At 35.8% G+C, this 18916-nt stretch overlaps 3 protein-coding genes across 3 annotated transcripts; all 3 read right to left on the reverse strand.

The window, feature by feature from the left end:
* Positions 1 to 3490: 3490 nt before the first annotated feature.
* LOC139817819 (uncharacterized) lies at positions 3491 to 6453 on the reverse strand. Its single transcript, XM_071786109.1, has 5 exons — positions 6366 to 6453; positions 5935 to 6143; positions 5487 to 5573; positions 5248 to 5405; positions 3491 to 4709 (listed from the first exon to the last, which is right to left on the reverse strand). Exons 1-5 carry the CDS (start codon positions 6451 to 6453, stop codon positions 4448 to 4450), a joined length of 804 nt encoding a protein of 267 aa, XP_071642210.1. The 3' UTR covers positions 3491 to 4447.
* A 102-nt stretch (positions 6454 to 6555) lies between these two features.
* Positions 6556 to 8723, reverse strand: LOC139817820 (uncharacterized). Its single transcript, XM_071786110.1, has 4 exons — positions 8287 to 8723; positions 7491 to 7990; positions 6922 to 7251; positions 6556 to 6579 (listed from the first exon to the last, which is right to left on the reverse strand). The coding sequence occupies exons 1-4, from the start codon at positions 8447 to 8449 to the stop codon at positions 6556 to 6558; spliced, it is 1017 nt and encodes a 338-aa protein (XP_071642211.1). The 5' UTR covers positions 8450 to 8723.
* A 5428-nt stretch (positions 8724 to 14151) lies between these two features.
* On the reverse strand, positions 14152 to 18568 carry LOC139818114 (probable glutamate receptor). The gene is made up of 8 exons (XM_071786620.1): positions 18139 to 18568; positions 17307 to 17806; positions 16746 to 17072; positions 16170 to 16326; positions 15523 to 15731; positions 15110 to 15196; positions 14871 to 15028; positions 14152 to 14482 (listed from the first exon to the last, which is right to left on the reverse strand). Exons 1-8 carry the CDS (start codon positions 18299 to 18301, stop codon positions 14152 to 14154), a joined length of 1932 nt encoding a protein of 643 aa, XP_071642721.1. The 5' UTR covers positions 18302 to 18568.
* Between the last annotated feature and the right edge of the window lie 348 nt (positions 18569 to 18916).

An 18916-nucleotide genomic window follows, 5' to 3' on the forward strand; every position in this document is an offset into this window, starting at 1 on the left:
TTTAATTAAACGGCACAGTATTATTATTACTGTTACACAGATATATGTCATATAGCAATAATAATACTGTGTCGTTTGGAAATTATTTTGAACTGACCCCCGTAATCTCCGTGTCCCCCTTGTCTCCAGGATGGGTGAATGTATCGAGCGCCGCGGAATAATGTCGTCAAACGCTCAGTATCACGTCGACGAAGACGTCGACGTTGAAGTGAATCCTTGCCGAAATACCGAGAAGAACGACAAGCGACATCGGACCCGCCGAACAGAGCGATAATCTTTTTTTTTCACCGTTGGAGGATCGGTCGAGGGAAGTTTACAGCGCGATAGACCGGGAAGATCAACTAAACGGGTAAAACTTCCGCTTAGCAGGACAAATGTCTTCTGGTTGCAGTAATACGCGGGGTAAATGCAAGGACGTAGATATATATCGAGCGCTTAATTCAGATAACATAATTGCGGTGATTCTGCGACGTGGAAATTGCGACCGATCAAACGGCGTAATTTGCTTTAATCGCTTTCTTTTTTTGCGCTGTTGCTAAATTAAGAATCAACGATATCTTCTTAATATTCATGTTGAATAATTAACATAAAATGCGAGATCTGAAAATATACGCAGTTAATTAAGCGCGAAGTCTTCCCCGGCTGTTAACGTTACCGTTTACAATAAATAAAAATACTTTTTTATTAAGTATTCTAAAAGTAATTAAACATTCCATTTATGTCAAATAATAAACATGTCCGGAGATATTGATTAATTGGTAAGCGCGATTAATTCTTAGATTAGATTTGCACCGATGTGAATCACTCATATATGGCGATACGAAAGGAAATATATGTATATATTATATATTATTATATTACATATATGTGTATGTATAAATAATGTATGACCGACGATACGTAAATCATGAAATGCATAGAACGATTGTCGCAACTTCAAATTCTAAAAAAATAAATAAAAAACGAATTAGATAATTGAATGAAACACAACAGCAGCCTCATTGTTGCGAATTGCGAGCAATAAGTTATCTTCAAGCTATAATCGATTATGAAAACGTTCGAGAAAAATACAGAGAGCGATCTCAAGCTGATAATGTGTTTTCTATATATACATATGTCACATCTGTTTGTGCGATTGCTTTCTGGACAGCTCTTATTAGTTTCGAAGTTAATGCATAATGAAATGATTCATCGATCACCTCGCGGTTGGAGAGTGCTGCTGGCAACCATCAAATTCGCTTAGTAATTATATGGTACCAAAAATGATTCAGCGACTACCGTGCGAACAACCGACCCCGTTGGTTTCACAACAATTGCTAATTTATGAGCGATGTTAAGATACAAGAAAATAGTGACTGTTAATATCATCATTTAATTAGAGAGAATTTATATCGTTACTTTTATTGACATCGGCATTTTTAATATTTCCTGCTTTTCCGATAATTCTAATTTGTAAATTACAATTATTATAATAGCATAGCCACAAACGTATTTATATTATCTCGATCTATACTAATTAAAATTGTTTAATCTCAATTGTTTAATCTCAATTTTTTTAGACTCTTCTGTCAATAACTACATTTTATTGTCGTTTTACGCGCCGCTTATGTGATATACTAAAAAAAATGCAATTATTTCCAAGTTCTCGTCGACGACGCAACGTCCACGCGTTGCGGCACCGACGAGGTTTTCAGTCGTGGTACACATTTATATTTTATAATTATGCGAAATAACGTGGTTGTCCTCGGCTTATCGCCACCTATAGTCCTGGCATCTTTGCCTACACCTTGCCGCGCCATTCTTGCGGCGACGCTCGAGCGAAGAGGTAGCAGTGCGAGTCACACGCATTCATGTGTGCTGCCGTAATTAATTATAGTACATCTGATAAAATACTCAATTGATATATGTTTTATGAGATATTATAAATATTTCGGTCCAGCGACGAACGTGCTCATTTTCGAGATGCAAAGCTGTCGTATTGTATCTCGCTGGCGATAAACTCCCAAGCGGGGTACGACTTTGATGCAGTGAGGTGCTTTAGTAGTTTGAAGACCAAAAGTAAAAATCGCAAGACGTGGAAATAGCAACTGTATGTTAATTAACACGGCAATGCCACGAGTCGTTCAAAGACTCATACGATGACTTTAAATCGCCGCCAATTGTCTATAAGCGGTTCGTCGCGTCGCACCCTTCGAAAGCGCAAAGTATCGTGTAGGGGAGAGAGGGGCACTGTAGGACATTTTTTTTTAAGTTCATATCTTTTCAATTTTTAAAAAATTGGTTCTTTGACTCAAATATAAGTTAATTTGGTTGTTAATACTCAATACTCAATATAATATAATAAAACAAACACATTTGAGAGTAGTGCGTTGTTTCTACTTTTTAAAAAAATGTTTTTTCCTTCCTAATCTGCTTCCCTGGACCTCTTTTAATATATTTTTAATATATTTAAAACATATTAAAAATTAATAATATATTTTTGTTTTTATCAATACAGTAGGTAATTTGTAGTAAGCAATCAAATAAACATAAGTGTCCACCTATTGGAACCTTAATTAAAGCAAGAATTAGTCTCACGAATTACTTTTTCAAATTTCTCTCTCTTTCTCTCAAATTTCTCTTTGTCCAATACTGCCCCAACCCTAACTTGAAAAAAGAAAACGTAATATTTTATACCAACTCTTTTATTATGTTGTTGTATTTCGTTTATTGCAACGCAAAACATATAATCATAACCACAGAACATACAAGTGAATTTCCCTTTGAGCAATAGTTTAATATAAAAATACTTACATTTGCAAGCCAAAATAATTACAACAGCCAGCGAAAACCACTAACAGCTTGTAGATTAGTTTGACAACTAACAACGCGAAAGCTCTCAAGTGAAGTCTATCTATTGATCTATTGTCAACCAAAAAATGCGTTTAACATGAAAAAAAGTGACAAATTTGTTATTTATTCGAAATGTCCTAAACTGCCTTTGTCTTAAAGTGCCTCCTTCTCCTTTAATCATAATATAAATATGACATAATTATTAGCGTTTTTCCTAATTTAAATTCGGGAATGCCGTACAAATGTCGCACCAAATTATGTCTTTCCGTCGCAATGTATTTACGGGCAATAATTGTCTTGTAACAGCGACGCCTTATTACGTGCGTCCGGTACTCATTTTTTGTGTACCGAAAAATACATGGATTTTTCCCGTGATAATCCTCTCCCATTGGATACGACCTTGCAGATGGTGGAGGGGCTCAGTACCCCAAGGGGTTCAGGATACGCATTACGAAACGTTTCAAAATAGATTTCTATTAGAATTTAATTATTTCCTAGATTTCTATTGTATTATTTAAGGAAAACTGTCATTTTGACAGTGAATCAACGACGACTGCCATTTGTATTCCATGAGCAGCGACCACGAAGTAAATTAAATATGTATAATAAGGAGATTTCTTCTTTCTTTCTTATTTTTATTATATATATGTTCCGCCATTAATAATAGTATCAGTATTATTTTAATGATAATGATACTTTACAGTGGTGTAAATACGAATAGAACGATTATTCAGTTATCAACTGAAGAAGTTCAGTTTACAATCGGCTTTCTTATTTCTACTGTAATGATTAATGTATATATATATATATATATATAGTTACGAATATATATATTTCAGTTTTATTCTTTAATCTTTAGTTTCTTTTAAAAAACTACTTGATTGTAGGTGCTGAGGATCCTGCCATTCCATATGTCCGAAAAATCCACCTCACAATATGGCAGCTGATCACGACGTTAAGTTCGTGTGACAACACAGTTGAAACTGTGGTAAGAATTCGGTTAAACTACGGGTGTGTTCCAAATTTACTGCCATTACTGACGTGTACTGTAGATTTCCAGCACTGGCTGGTGAATTTTGGAACATTGCTTAACACTTTTGATGCAATTACATTTCTATCACTAATTTATTATACTGACTTATCCTTTAACCCTTTCGGTACGGGGCGACCGAGACGTGAAGGGCTCTCTAGTGGCCGGAGCGTCGAACCGCCGATATAATACGCGATTCGGCCGAGAGAGCTGGGCATTCGACGTTCAACGCCTTCAATTATTATAAATTTATCAACAGAAGCATTTCAAGTTAACATTTCAAGTTGCTCGGTCGCAGTGAACAGCTTGTGGACAGTGACTATAGTCCCTGCTCGGCCGCAGTGAACAGTATAATGGACTGCGATGATTATATAGTCATTCTCCGTACCGAAAGGGTTAATGCAATATCTAAATGTAAACAAACTATAAGAATCACATACGTTGTCCTCACTTGGTCCGTATTAGGTAACCTTTTCAGGACACCTTACACGATTAAAATCCTCATGTCCTGAACATGCGCTGCGTTATTTTCGGATCAGGGCCATATTTAGATTACTTGACTCGGGCCTGACCAAAAAATCATTTTTATTTGGACCTGATGATGATTTGCGGCTTGCCAAGATTTCTGCTCGGGTTGTTGTTCTTAGATCGAGTTTTAGACGAAAAATACACTTTCTCGATTATCAAGATAAGAAGTGCCAGGACCATACTGCCCGCCAACATCGTCAGAGCTGGCGTTACATCATTTAATTCGACCCCACCGTAAAGTTCCTCTCTCGGATTATCTCTTATAAGAAATTTGTTCTTCAATTTGCTTATAACGCCATTAAGCTGAAATCTCCGCAAGCTGAAAAATGTGAAAAGATATTTAGAGTATTTATTCTTGAAGAGGGAAAAGCAGTCGTAAGAGTAGTTTCTATCTGAATATAATCCCACACAGCACAGGATATTTTGAGGGACATTTGTGCATCCGCTGGATATCCACCGGACATTAAATATCCACTGGATATCCACCGGTTATTGAGATATCCCACTTTATCTGTAGGACGTCCCTCAGATAAAGTGTGCTGTGTGGGATACATTTCTTGTAATTTTGTGATTTCAACGACATTAAAATTTAACAACATTCTCGCATCCTTAGATAAATGTTTATAAGACCAAATATATGAAATTTATATCTTAAAAGTTATTAAAAATTATATTTTTAAGAGATAATGCTATTTATAAAATTCATCGATTTATCATATGCATCAACAAACACTCAACTTATAAACATCAGACAATTACGTACATAGTACGATAAAGGATGACAGTTTTCCAAACAATAAATGTATATTAAATAATAAAATATATCTTTGTAAATAAATATATACATTAGGACTTACTGGTAATTCATGAGGCCAGTGTAAGGATTTCCTTTCGTTAGAGTTATCGCCAAATTGACAATTCTTCCGGTCTCAATATATACGACTCTACATGGTATAATGTTAAGCTCTTTAAATACCCCCGCCGCGTAAAGCGCTAACTTGTTTCTCTCGCAGAGCTGCGTAAGAATTGGTATGAAAATGCACGACTTAATGAAACTTGACGTCGTTGATTTCATTAATTAAGTAATATCGCTAACTTGCTTGAATCCCTCCTTCGTTGATAGCGGTAAATGTTTTTCTTCCAGCAATTTGTACATTTGCACGAAAACGGGATCCTTGACGTGCTACAAAATTTGAGAAAGCATAATTTGAAGAAAAATATTTTTTTTTCCCAGTTGCAGTCGGAATAGGATGTCTCTTCTTTAGAATTTTCGCCAGAAATACTTACATTATAAAAATATTAAAAAGAATTTAAAAACAATATAATCTCTACAAATTAACTTTTCTAACGTTTAAAATTACCTTTACAAGAAAATTATTACTATCTAAATTATGAAGATTTATTCTGTATGTCATGTTTAACTAATACAATCACGAGACTGTGCTTTTATTTGCGAGTGTTTCAATCGAAATTACTGTGACTGACAAATTACTGTTGCGCAAGAATAATTTCTGCGCTTTAAATAACGGCGAGCTCACACTAACAATAAGATCGTCGTACTGGGCGCTATTTTGCATCACAATTAATTTGTAAGAGCCATCCTTAACGTAACCCTCCAAAGTGGAAAAAGGCAGTTTAGGCGTACAGAGCACTAAAATGCTGATATACGAGGCGGAATAGATGGCCAGAATTACTATCGACGAAGCAGAAATCGAGAGAAAAGCCAGTCTCACCGGTGACTCGCTAGGAAATTCTTCGCATAAAATATATACATGTGCATTATATTATGGTGCAAATTATACATATATATATATATATATATATATATATATATATATATATATATGGCATACATTGACATATATTAGCATATATTAACACTTATCTATGCATTAATTGGTTAAAACGTGACTAATAATACGAAAATATTATGCTAAACAAATATTAAATATCTCTAGTGACGATGAAACGTTACCTGGCAAACTTTGCTGGCAATAAATACCCCAAACCTTAATATAGTTCTCGAGCATTAAGTTCATCGAAAAATATCCTTTTGTCTTCATGATAGTCAATAGAATAGAAGCTGTTATTATTATCATTAATAATGCTATCCAAGTTCCATAGCTGAATGCCTGGAACATTTATCGGTGAAGAAGAGTAGCAATTTATTCCACTTTGTTACCGTGAATCTTTAGCATAAATTATCTTAACACTGTTTTTTGTTCAATGTTAACACTTTTCCCAGAGATGTAATTAAACAATCTTAAGTAATTGTATTTTTAATTTTATAAATAAATAGGATGATTATAAAGTCTTTGTGCAGTTTTAAACTTCTATCATTGTACAATTAGAGGGGAAAAAATTACATATTTTAAAAAATTTGACTTACATCACTGTAATTTTTAGCCCTTTAATTGTAGCCAATATAATTACTATAGGCATATGTAATATATTAAATGATGCATGTCTACTATTAATACACCTAATACTAATTTATGTATAGGTATTGTTGATATAAAGATAATTATTACCCTGAAGTATAAAGACCATTCCACCAAGGCTGTGTTAGGCTCCTTAAAATAAAGGCGGTTTGACGAGCGTATCAGTGGTATTGTATAGTCGATGACGTTTTGTCTGCCAGTCGTCATCGCGAATGCGGAGATGCCGATATCAGCTTCGTTGGCCACCAACTGGCCGATCGCACCTGTCCACACGTTTTTCTCTTTGCTCCAGCTACCGTATCCCTCCACCGGATCCAGAATCTCCACCGTGAAGTTCATCACTTTGCTGAGCTCTATCAGCAACAGACCGAAAAACCCGCCGACCGTACCGTTCTCACGCGGCGAGATCTTCGGCGAGTTCTTCGTGCATATATCAACAGAATTGTCAAGTCAATTTACGCAAGTCTACGGATCTATAAATCATCGTCAAGGATTAATAAATAATTGTTTATATCATTGTAATATCGATTTCGTGGCAAATTGCGAGAAAATTTTTTTTCAATTGCGACTATTTTCTAGAAGGTCCTCGCTCACGACCATTTTCCGATTCGCAAAAGAAGCAACGCACAACGGAGCTCGAGGAAGAGCGAAAAACTTACGTTCACGAACGTCACGCGTACAACGTCGCCGAACATGTCGCTCCTTCTAGCGTAGAGGGACTTTCGCGTCCTTAAAAGTAAACCTCTATCGGGGGACCACAAGGCCAGGTCGAACGTTCTGATGCGATTATCGCGAATGGCGTACCACTCGACTAGAATCGGGCAAGCGTAGCAGAGAACCAGCATCTGGGTCTTGAAGTCCACGTTGAATACGTTATCGGTAGGATGTCTACAGCGCTCCTCGAGAGGATTCCCAGGACGCTGAAGAAACATAACGAGCCAAATGGGAAAAGACATGGGCTTTATGCTTCTCGTGGTCTCGGCGAACTCGCCCATGGTCTTCTCGGTGTCGAGGAGAACGACAAACAACGGCCGCGTGACATTCTTCCAGTACTCGTTGTACTCACTCGTCAGATCCGAGAAAGTTGTGGTCACGGTCATGACTCGGTGTCGTGAGAATTCGCGCGACCACGTGTGCACCAATGTCGTCGTGTTCAAATCTGTAATATTCGCATCAAAGATAGTATTGGATTACTTGTTGTCAGAATTAAATGCTCTCTAAATCATAACTGCATTTAATTAATGCTTAATTTCTTCAAGGATAAAAATTAGCAAAAAGTGACTTAATTTTTTTTTATTTAATTACATTTTACTCAATTTAAATCCGTAACAATTAGATAAAAAAGAAAATGATTTTTTGAATCGTATATTAGAAATGAAATAATTTGCACGTGAAATGATGATTCTATATTTGTTCGAAAGTTCACGGAAGTGCAGTGCTGTTCCCAGTATCTACCGTAATTGTCAGGCCGCACGAAAATAACACATGACGTGCGATAATATTTGTGGACGTCGTTGATCAGTTGGAAATAATTGTTAATGCCCATACTCTCTGTCAGCGTTTTGGTGCCCAACACGAGGAAAAGTATTACGATTGATTGCGCTGTCGTGTATGTCATTTTGCAAAATGCAGATTAACGGCTACTGTGTAAAAAATAAATGTCGATTTCGTCCAGTTGGACACTGTTGCAATAAATAATTGACGTTTAATTCGGAAAAATTATCCCTCTTGTGAACTAAAACGAACAGGTGAGACTGTAGAGAGGCACAAAGAAATTAGAATCCCAAATCCTACTAAACACAACAATGAATCGAAAAGTCCTTTATCGAAAAAGCTCACAGCGCCAGCGCGGCTATCGCCGCCGGAGGTGTTAAAAAGAGGAATGAGGGTACTGCGATTCTCTCAAGGGTGCGAACGCGTGACTGAAGAACGATCATCGCATACAATAATTTATTGGATCCTAGGATCTATATAATTAATTGCGGCAGCATTATTATACAAATTATGTAGATGGGGGTATGCGACGGTACAATTTTTATCGGCGAATCATCGGCCAAACCGATAAATTATTCGCTGTCGTTAAGCTCACCATAGCTGGCATTACTTATCCACCTACTTCTTATACACCCGTTATTATTTCAAGTTATATCGACGTATCTTAGCTTTCAACTCGATGCATAAAGATCAATAAATTTAAACGTACATGTCTCGTAAAAGAAATGTGGCGCTCAGCAAAAAAATAATTTAATATATTGTTTAATTTGATTTCTTATATTGGATACTTTGAATGATTGTCAACGAAAATTAAATAACTTCCAACAAAAATGCTAAAACTGAAGTTTCGTTTTTTTTCTCGCTATAAGAAGATGTTTTAAATTCTTATTTTATTTTAGTGTTAACACGCTGCAAAATTTAAAATTGTTAATAATATTAATATTTAAATAACATTTTGAAAATCATTCAAGATCGCCCACACACGACTCTTAAGCCAGCTATCTTTCCCATTTCATCTTTGGCAGAGCTGGATACATTTGAAAATATCGACGACATGTTTAATACGTTTAATTCTTAATAACTTAAGGTCTTAAGGTGATGCTGGAGCCGTCTGTATAACCGACAAAATTACCATTTTTTATGTTATCGACCTATATCTGTCCTTGTATAGACAAGGATATAAACAACGATTTTAGCACCTAACATTGCATCTTCCACTGGGCTAAGTATATTATCTTTTTTTTTAGGCTTCAAATCTTACTTCTAATTGCACGATATTATTACTGAGTTTTTTGTAGAGGGCTGCATCACTATTTTCTATAGAAAAACTGCAGAATTTTTGTATAGAGCAAATATTGTCGTCAGGTGAAGACAATATTTATAAAAATAAGAATTTTTGTTAGTTTATCAGAAAAAATCATGTACAACCCTCTAAATTTTTGTGCGTACTTTAATCGTTTAAAAGAATTTTCCATTCTATTCAGCCAATTCAAAGATATTGCTTAGACCGATTATGTCAGTGTCGCTGTCACTCCAGAATCCCCTTAATACTTATTTCTTCTCGTTCGAAACTGTCGCGGAAACGTCTTGTGATTCACAAACCATTTATCACTCCATATGCACGGAGAAAATAATGATGTACGTTTTGTATCAACAGCATTAAGTCTAATTGAAAATAATTTTGTTAATTTAAATCATGCTTTTGTTTTAATAAAATAAGTATTTCTTCTTTTAATAAAATAATTATACACTAAAAAAAAAAATACTTAGATCCAAGAAAATATTTTTTCACATAGTACCAATGGCTTATTTACTTAATATAATCACATATTTATTTAGAATTAGATATCTTTACTTAAATTAAGTAAAAATAATATACATAAATTAAGTGAAAATAATAATTTATTTAAATTAAGTAAAAATATTTAATTCTAAATAAATATGTGATTATATTAAGTAAATAAGCCATTGGTACTATGTGAAAAAATATTTTCTTGGATCTAAGTATTTTTTTTCAGTGTATTTAATAAAATAAGTAATGTTTTACTAATACTGTTTATTGTCTATTGAATTAGCAAGATTACTTTCAATTAGCCTGAAACTGTTGATACAACATCATTTTTTTCTCTATGTGCGTCAGCGTGAACTAAATCACACGGTAGATATTGTATTAAACGTGATTATAATTTCATATTACCGAATACAACATGATCTCTGACATAACTTTGATCGCTCAAGAGGTGTACGAGCAGAAATGAAAGTCGAGCTTCTCGATCGACGACTAAACTTTTACGGGGACTAATTGTAAGTCGTAGTCGGCACTGCCACGTAAAACGATTAACTTAGGTACCATCATCGACGAATTCTTCTATCATCTGAAAAGGCAGAATGCACGCCGTTATACGAAGCAGAATGACGTCGCCGTATAGAGTGAACCGCTATCAATACCGCTGTCAAAAATAGCATCAAGTACGCGATGTTCAACAACATTTTTTTGGAAGGAAAAAATTTACTTAAAGCTCCAGTCAACTTTAGAAGAAGGAAAAAATAGAGTCCAAGATTAATCCAATTAAAATAAACGGCACAGTATTATTATTACTATATAGGACATGTATAACAGATCTATGTTCTAGCAATAATAATACTGTGCCGTTTAAAAGATATTTCGAACTGACTCCCGTAATCTCCGTACTCGTCTCCGAGCACCGCGGAATAATGTCTTCGGACGCTCAGTATCACGTCGACGGATCCTTGCCAAAGTGCCGAGAAGAACGAAAAGAGACATTGGACACGCCGAACAGAACGATAATCTTTTTTTTTTCACTGTTGGAGGATCGGTCGAGGGAATAAGTTTTCAGCGCGATGGACCGGGGAGATTAGCTAAACGGGTAAAACTTCCGCTTAGCAGAACAAATAATGTCTCCCAGTCGCAGTAATACGCGGAGTAAATGCAGGGACGTAGATACATATCGAGCGCTTCAGATAACAATAATCGCGGTGAAAATTCTGCGACGTGAAAATTGCGACCGATCAAATATAGTAATTTGCTTTAATCGGTTTCCTTCCTTGCGCTGTCGCTAAATTAAGATCAACGATATCTTCTTAATATTCATATTGAATAATTAACATAAAATGTGATATAAAATATGAAAATATACACAGTTAAATAAACGCGAGGTCTTCTCCGGTGTTAGCGTTACAGTAAATAAAAGTACCTTTTTATTATACATATTCTAAAAATAATTAAACATTCTATTCATGTCAAATAATAAACATGTTTGGAGATATTGATTAATTGCTAAGCGCGATTAATTCTTAGATTAGATTTGCACCGATATGAATCACTCATATATAACGATACGAAAGTGAATGGTATAAATATGATGCGAGACTGTTGACTTTCCGCCCATAAATTTGAAAATATCGTTCGTATCCGACTCTGGACACATCCATATGACTTTGCGATTTTCAGTAGACGTAAAGGAAATATGTGTATATATTATATATTGTTATATTACATATATGTATATAAATAAATGTATGACCGATGATACATAAATCATGAAATGCATAGAACGATTGTCGCAACTTCAAATTCTAAAAAATCAAATAAAAAACGAATTAGATAATTGAATGAAACACAACAGCAGCCTCATTGTTGCGAATTGCGAGCAATAAGTAGTTATCTTCAAGTTGTAATCGATTATAAAAACGTTCGAGAAAAATACAGAGAGCGACCTCAAGCTGATAATGTATTTTCTATATATACATATGTCACATCTGTTTGTGCGATTGCTTTCTGGGCAGCTTTTATTAGTTTCGAAGTTAATGCATAATGATATATGATTCATCGATCGCCTCGCGGGCAAAGAGTGCTGCTGGCGATCATAAAATTCGCCTAGTAATCATTGCACCAAAAATGATTCAGCGACTACCGTGCGAACAACCGGCCTTGGTTTCACAACAATTGCTAATTCAGCGATGTTAATACAAGAAAATAGTAACTGTTAATATCGTCATTCAATCAGAGAGAATTTTTATTGAAACTTTTATTGACATTGGCATTTTTAATATTTTCTGCTTTTCCGATAATTCTAATTTGTAAATTATAATTAGTATAATAGCTATATAATAGTCACAAACGTATTTATATTATCTCGATCTATACTAATTAAAATTGTTTAATCTCAAATGCATTTTTTTTTTTAGATTCTTCTGTCAATAACTACATTTTATTGTCGTTTTACGCGCCGCTTATGTAATATACTAAAAAAAAATACAATTATTTCCAAGTTCTCGTCGTCGACGCAAGTCCACGCGTTGCGGCACCGACGAGGTTTTCAGTCGTGGTACACATTTATATTTTATAATTATGTGGTATAACGCGGTATTGTCCTCGGCTTATCGCCACCTATAGTCCTGGCATCTCTGCCTACACCTTGCCGCGCCATTCTTGCGGCGACGCTCGAGCGAAGAGGTAGCAGCGCTAGTCACACGCTTTCATGTGTGCTGCCGTAATTAATTATAGTACATCTGATAAAATACTCAATTGATACATGTTTTATGATATTATAAATATTTCGTACCAGCAACGAACGTGCTTATTTTCGTGATGCAAAGCTGTCGTATGGTTCCTCGCCAGCGATAAACCCCCAAGCGGGGTGCGACTTCAATACAGTGAGGTGCTCCAGCAGTTTGAAGACCGAAAGTAAAAATCGAGAGACGTGGAAAGCAACTCGTATGTTAAAACAGCAGTTGCACGTTCAAAGACTCATACGTGACTTTAAATCGCCGACAATCGTCTAAGCGGTTCGTTGCGTCGCACTTATGACATAATTATTAGCGTTTTCCTAACTTAAATTTGGGAATGCCGTACAAGTGTCGCACCAAATTGTGTCTTTCCGTCACGATGTATTTACAAACAATAATTGTCTTGTAACAGCGACGCCTTAATTACTTACGTGCGTCCGGTGCTAATTTTTTGTGCACCGAAAAATACATGGCTTTTTCCTGTGATAATCCTCTCCCATTGGATACGACCTTGCAGATGGTGGAGGGGCTCAATACCCCAAGGGGTTCAAGATACGTATTACGGAAAACGTCTCAAAATAGATTTCCATTAGAATTTAATTATTTCCTAAATTTCTATTGTATTATTTAGGGAAAACTGTCATTTTGACAGTGAATCAACGACGACTGCCATTTGTGTTCCATCAGCAAACCACGAAGAAAATTAAATATATATAAGGAGATTTTTTCTTACTTTTTTATTTTTATTACAGTGGTGTAAATACGAATAGAACGATTATTCAATTATCAACTGAAAAAGTTCAGTTTACAATTGGTTTTCTTAATTCTACTGTAATAATTAAATGTGATTACGAATATATTCCAGTTTTATTCTTTAATCTTTAGTTTCTTTTAAGAAACTATATATACTTGATTGTAGGTGCTGAGGATCCTGCCATTTCACATGTGCGAAAAATCCACCTCACAATATGGCAGCCGATCACGTGACGTTATAAGTTCGTGTGACAACACGTACAGTTGAAACTGTGGTAAGAATTTGATTAAACTACGGCTGTGTTCTAAAATTCACTGCCAGCGCTGACGTGCTACTGTAGATTTCCAGCACTGGCTGGTGAATATTGGAACTTTGCTTTCACCATTTTTAATGCTAATTACATTTCTATCACTAGTTTACCGACTATCCCTTTAACTCTTTCGGTACGGGGCGACCGGAACGCGAACGGGCCTCCAGTATCTGGTAACCTTTTCAGGACCAAATACGATTAAAATCCTCATTTCGCATGATCATGCGCTGCGTTATTTTCGGATCAGGGCCATATTCAGATTACCTGACTCGGGCCTGACAAAAAAATCAGACATTTTTGTTTGGACCTGATTATTGTCTTGCGGCTTGCCAGGATTTCTGCTCGGGTTGTTGTTCTTAGATCGAGTTTTAGACGAATAATACACTTTCTCGATTATCAAGATAAGAAGTGCCAGGACCATACAGCCCGCCAACATCGTCAGAGCTGGCGTTACATCGCTTAATTCGACAAAACCGTAATGTACCCCGCTCGGATGATTCCTTCGTATGTGATACTTGTTCTTCAATTTGCTTATAACGCCATTAAGCTGAAATCTCCGCAAGCTGAAAAATGTGAAAAGATATTTAAAGTATTTATTCTTGAAGAGGGAAAAGCAGTCGTAAGAGTAGTTCTTATTTGAATATAATACATTTCTTGTAATTTTGTGATTTTAACGACATTAAAATTTAACGATATTCTCGCATCCTTAAATAAATATTTATAAGATAAAATATATATAATTTATACCTTAAAAGTTATTAAAAATTATATTTTTAGAATTAGTGATATTAATAAAATTCATCGATTTATCATATGCATCAACAAACTCAACTTATAAACATCAGACAATTACGTAGTACAATATAGGATGACAGTTTTCCAAACAATAAATGTATATTAAATAATAAAATATATATATTCTTGTAAATAAATATATACATTAGGACTTACTGGTAATTCATGAGGCCAGTGTAAGGATTACCTTTCGTTAGAGTTATCGCCGCATTGCCGATTCTTCCGGTCTCAATATATACGACTCTACACGGTATAATGTTAAGCTCTTCATATACCTCAGCCGCGTAAAGCGCTAACTTGTTTCTCTCGCAGAGCTGCGTAAGAATTGATATAAAAATGGACGACTTAATGAAACTTAACGTCGTTGATTTCATTAATTAAGAAATATCGCTAACTTGCTTGAATCCCTCCGTCGTTGATAGCGGTAAATGATTTTCTTTCAGCAGTTCGTACATTTGCAAAAAAACGGGATCTTCGACGTGCTACAAAATTTGAAAAAGCATAATTTGAAGAAAAACATTTTTTTCTCAGTTACTGTCGGAATAATAGAATGTCTCTTCCTTAGAATTTTTGTCAGTAATACTTACATTATAAGAATACAAAAAAGAACTTAAGAACAATATATTCTCTACGAATTAAATTCTTTAACGTTTAAAATTACCTCTACAAAAAAATTATTAAATTATTAAGATTTATTGTGTATGTCATGTAATACAATCATGAGACTATGCTTTTATTTGCGAGCGTTTCAATGGAAATTACTGTGGCTGAGAAGTTACTGTTGCGCTTTAAATAAAGGCGAGCTCACACTAAGAACGTCGTAGTGGGCGCTATTTTGCACCACAATTAATTTGTAAGAGCCATCCTTAACGTAACCCTCCAGAGTGGAAAAAGGCAGTTTGGGCGTACAGAGCACTAGAATGCTGATAAACGAGGCGGAATAGATGGCCAGAATTACTATCGACGAAGCAGAAATCGAGAAAAAAGCCAGTCTCATCGATGACTCGCTGGGAAATTCTTTGCAAAAATATACATGTGCATTATTATTATGGTGTCAAATATACATATATATGTAGAGAAAAGTCCCCTGTTATGAGATACCACATCTATTTTTCGTGATTGCCGGAAGTTTATGTGCAGAATTGAAAAATATAGAAGGCGAGTGTACGCACGATCAAATAATAAATTTTCCACTAAACAGGTTTTACTCTAAGAGCAATAAGTTCGTGATGAAACCAACAAATAGAACCTATTAGTTTAGCAGAAACTCCTCGCTATCGCTTATTAGGAGCCTATCTCATAATAGAGGACTTTCCTCTATATATACATGGCATATATTGACTTATTAACATATATTGACACATATCGATGCATCACACACAATTGCTTAAAACGTGACTAATAACTCGAAAATATTATGCCAGACAAATATTGAATGTTTCTAGTAAACGTTACCTGACAAACCTTGCTGGCAATAAATCCCCCAAACATTAATATAGTTTTCGAACATCAAGTTCATCGAAAAGTATCCTTTTGTCTTCATGATAGTCAATAGAATAGAAGCTGTTATTATTATCATTAATAATGCTATCCAAGTTATAAAGCTGAATGCCTGGAACATTTATCAGTGAAGAAAAGCAGCAATTTATTCCACTTTGTTACCGTGAATCTTTAACATAAATTATCTTAACACAATTTTTTGTTCAATGTTAATAACACTTTTCCCAGAGATGTAATTAAACAATCTTAAGTAATTGCATTTTTAATTTTATAAATAAACAGGATGATTATATAGTCTTTGTGCAGTTTTAAACTTCTATCATTGTACAATTAAAGAAATAAAAATTACAGTGGTGTAAGTCAAATATTTTGAAAAATTTGACTTACACCACTGTGATTTTTACTCCTCCAATTGTAGCCAATATAATTACCGTAGGCATATGTAATATATTAAATGATGCATGTCTACTATATTAATACACCTAATACTAATTTATGTATAGGTATTGTTGATATAAAAATAATTATTACCCTGAAGTATAAAGACCATTCCACCAAGGCTGTGTTAGGCTCCTTAAAATAAAGGCGGTATGGCGAGCGTATCAGTGGTATTGTATAGTCGATGACGTTTTGTCTGCCAGTCGTCATCGCGAATGCGGAGATGCCGATATCAGCTTCGTTGGCCACCAACTGGCCGATCGCACCTGTCCACACCTTTTTCTTTTTGCTCCAGGTGCCGAATCCCTCCGCCGGATCCAGAATCTCCACCGTGAAGTTCATCATTTTGCTGAGCTCTGTCAGCAACAGCCCGAAAAACCCGCCGACCGTACCGTTCTCGTGCGAGATCAGCGGCGAGTTCTTCGTGCATATATCAACAGAATTGTCAAGTCAATTTACGCGAGTCTACGGATCTATAAATAATCGTTAAGGGTTAATAAATAATCTTACAAAGTTTATTCTAATATCGATTTCGTGACAAATAGATAATTTTCTTTCAAGGCGACTATTTTCTAGAAGGTCGTCGCTCACGACCATTTTCCGATTCGCAAAAGAAGCAACGCACAAGAGCTCGACGAAGAGCAAAAAACTTACGATCACGGACGTAACGCGTACAACTTCGCCGAACATGTCGCTCCTTCTAGCGTAGAGGGGCTTTCGCGTCCTTAAAAGTAAACCTCTATCGGGGAACCACATGGCCAGGTCGAACGTTCTGGTGCGATTATCGCGAATGGCGTACCACTCGACTAGAATCGGTCGAGCGTAGCATAGAACCAGCATCTGGGTGCTGAAGTCCACGTTGAATACGTTATCGGTAGGATGTCTGCAGCGCTCCACGAGAGGATTCCCAGGACGCTGAAGAAATATAACGAGCCAAAAGGGAAAAGAGATGGGCTTTATGCTCCTCGTGGTCTCGGCGAACTCGACCATGGTCTCCTCGATGTCGAGGAAAACGACAAACAACGGCCGCGTGACATTTTTCCAGTACTCGTTGTACTCACTTATCAGATCCGAGAAAGTTATGGTCACGGTCATGACTTGGTGTCGTGAGAATTCGCGCGACCACGTATGCACCAATGTCGTCGTGTTCAAATCTGTAATATTCGCATCGAAGATGGTATTATATTTTACTTGTTGTCAGAATTAAATGCTCTCTAAATTATAACTGCATTTAATTTCTTCAATTAAGGATAAAAGTTTGAAAAAAGTGACTTAATTTTTTTTATTTAATTACATTTTACTCAATTTAAATCCGTAACAATTAGATAAAAAAAAAATGATTTTTTGAAAAATCTTTAACGTTAAATAATATCGTATAAAAATGAAATAATTTGCACGTGAAATGATGATTCAATATTTGTTCGAAAGTTTACGGAAGTGCAGTGTGAGAAATGATAACCGGAAACTGTTCCCGGTATCTACTCACCGTAATTGTCAGACCGCACGAAAATAACACACGACGTGCGATAATATCTGTGGACGTCGTTGATCAGTTGGAAATAATTGTTAATGCCTATACTCTCTGTCAGCGTTTTGGTGCCTAACACGAGGAAAAGTATTACGATTGATCGCGCTGTCGCGTATGTCATTTTGCAAAATCCAGATTAACAGCTACTGTGTAAAAAATAAATGTCGATTTCGTCCAGTTGGACACTGTTATATAAATAATTAACGTTTAATTCAGAACAATTATCCCTCTTGTGGACTAAAACGAACAGGTGAGATTGTAGAGAGGCACAAAAAAATCGGAATCCCAGATCCTGCCAACACAACAATGAATCGAAGAGTCCTTTATCGAAAAAGCTCACAGCGCGGCTATCGCCGCCGGAGGAGTTAAGAAGAGGAATAAGGCTTCTGTCAAGGGTGCGAACGCGTGACTGAAGGGCGATCATCGCATACAAAAATTTATCGGATCCTAGGATCTATATAATTAATTGCGGCTGCATTATTACCAATTATGTAGATGGGAGTATGCAACGGTACAATTTTTATCGGCGAATCATCGGTCAAACCGATAAATTATTCGATGTCGTTAAGCTCACCATAGCTGGTATTACTTATCCACCCACTTCTTATACACCCGTTACTATTTCAAGTTATATCGACGTATCTTAGCTTTCAACTCGATGCATAAAGATCAATAAATTTAAACGTGCATGTCTCGCAAAAGGGATGTAGTGTTGAGCATGGAAAGAATCTTCTTG

The sequence above is a fragment of the Temnothorax longispinosus genome, chromosome 8, assembly GCF_030848805.1.
Source record: "Temnothorax longispinosus isolate EJ_2023e chromosome 8, Tlon_JGU_v1, whole genome shotgun sequence".
In the NCBI taxonomy this organism is placed as follows: domain Eukaryota; kingdom Metazoa; phylum Arthropoda; class Insecta; order Hymenoptera; family Formicidae; genus Temnothorax; species Temnothorax longispinosus.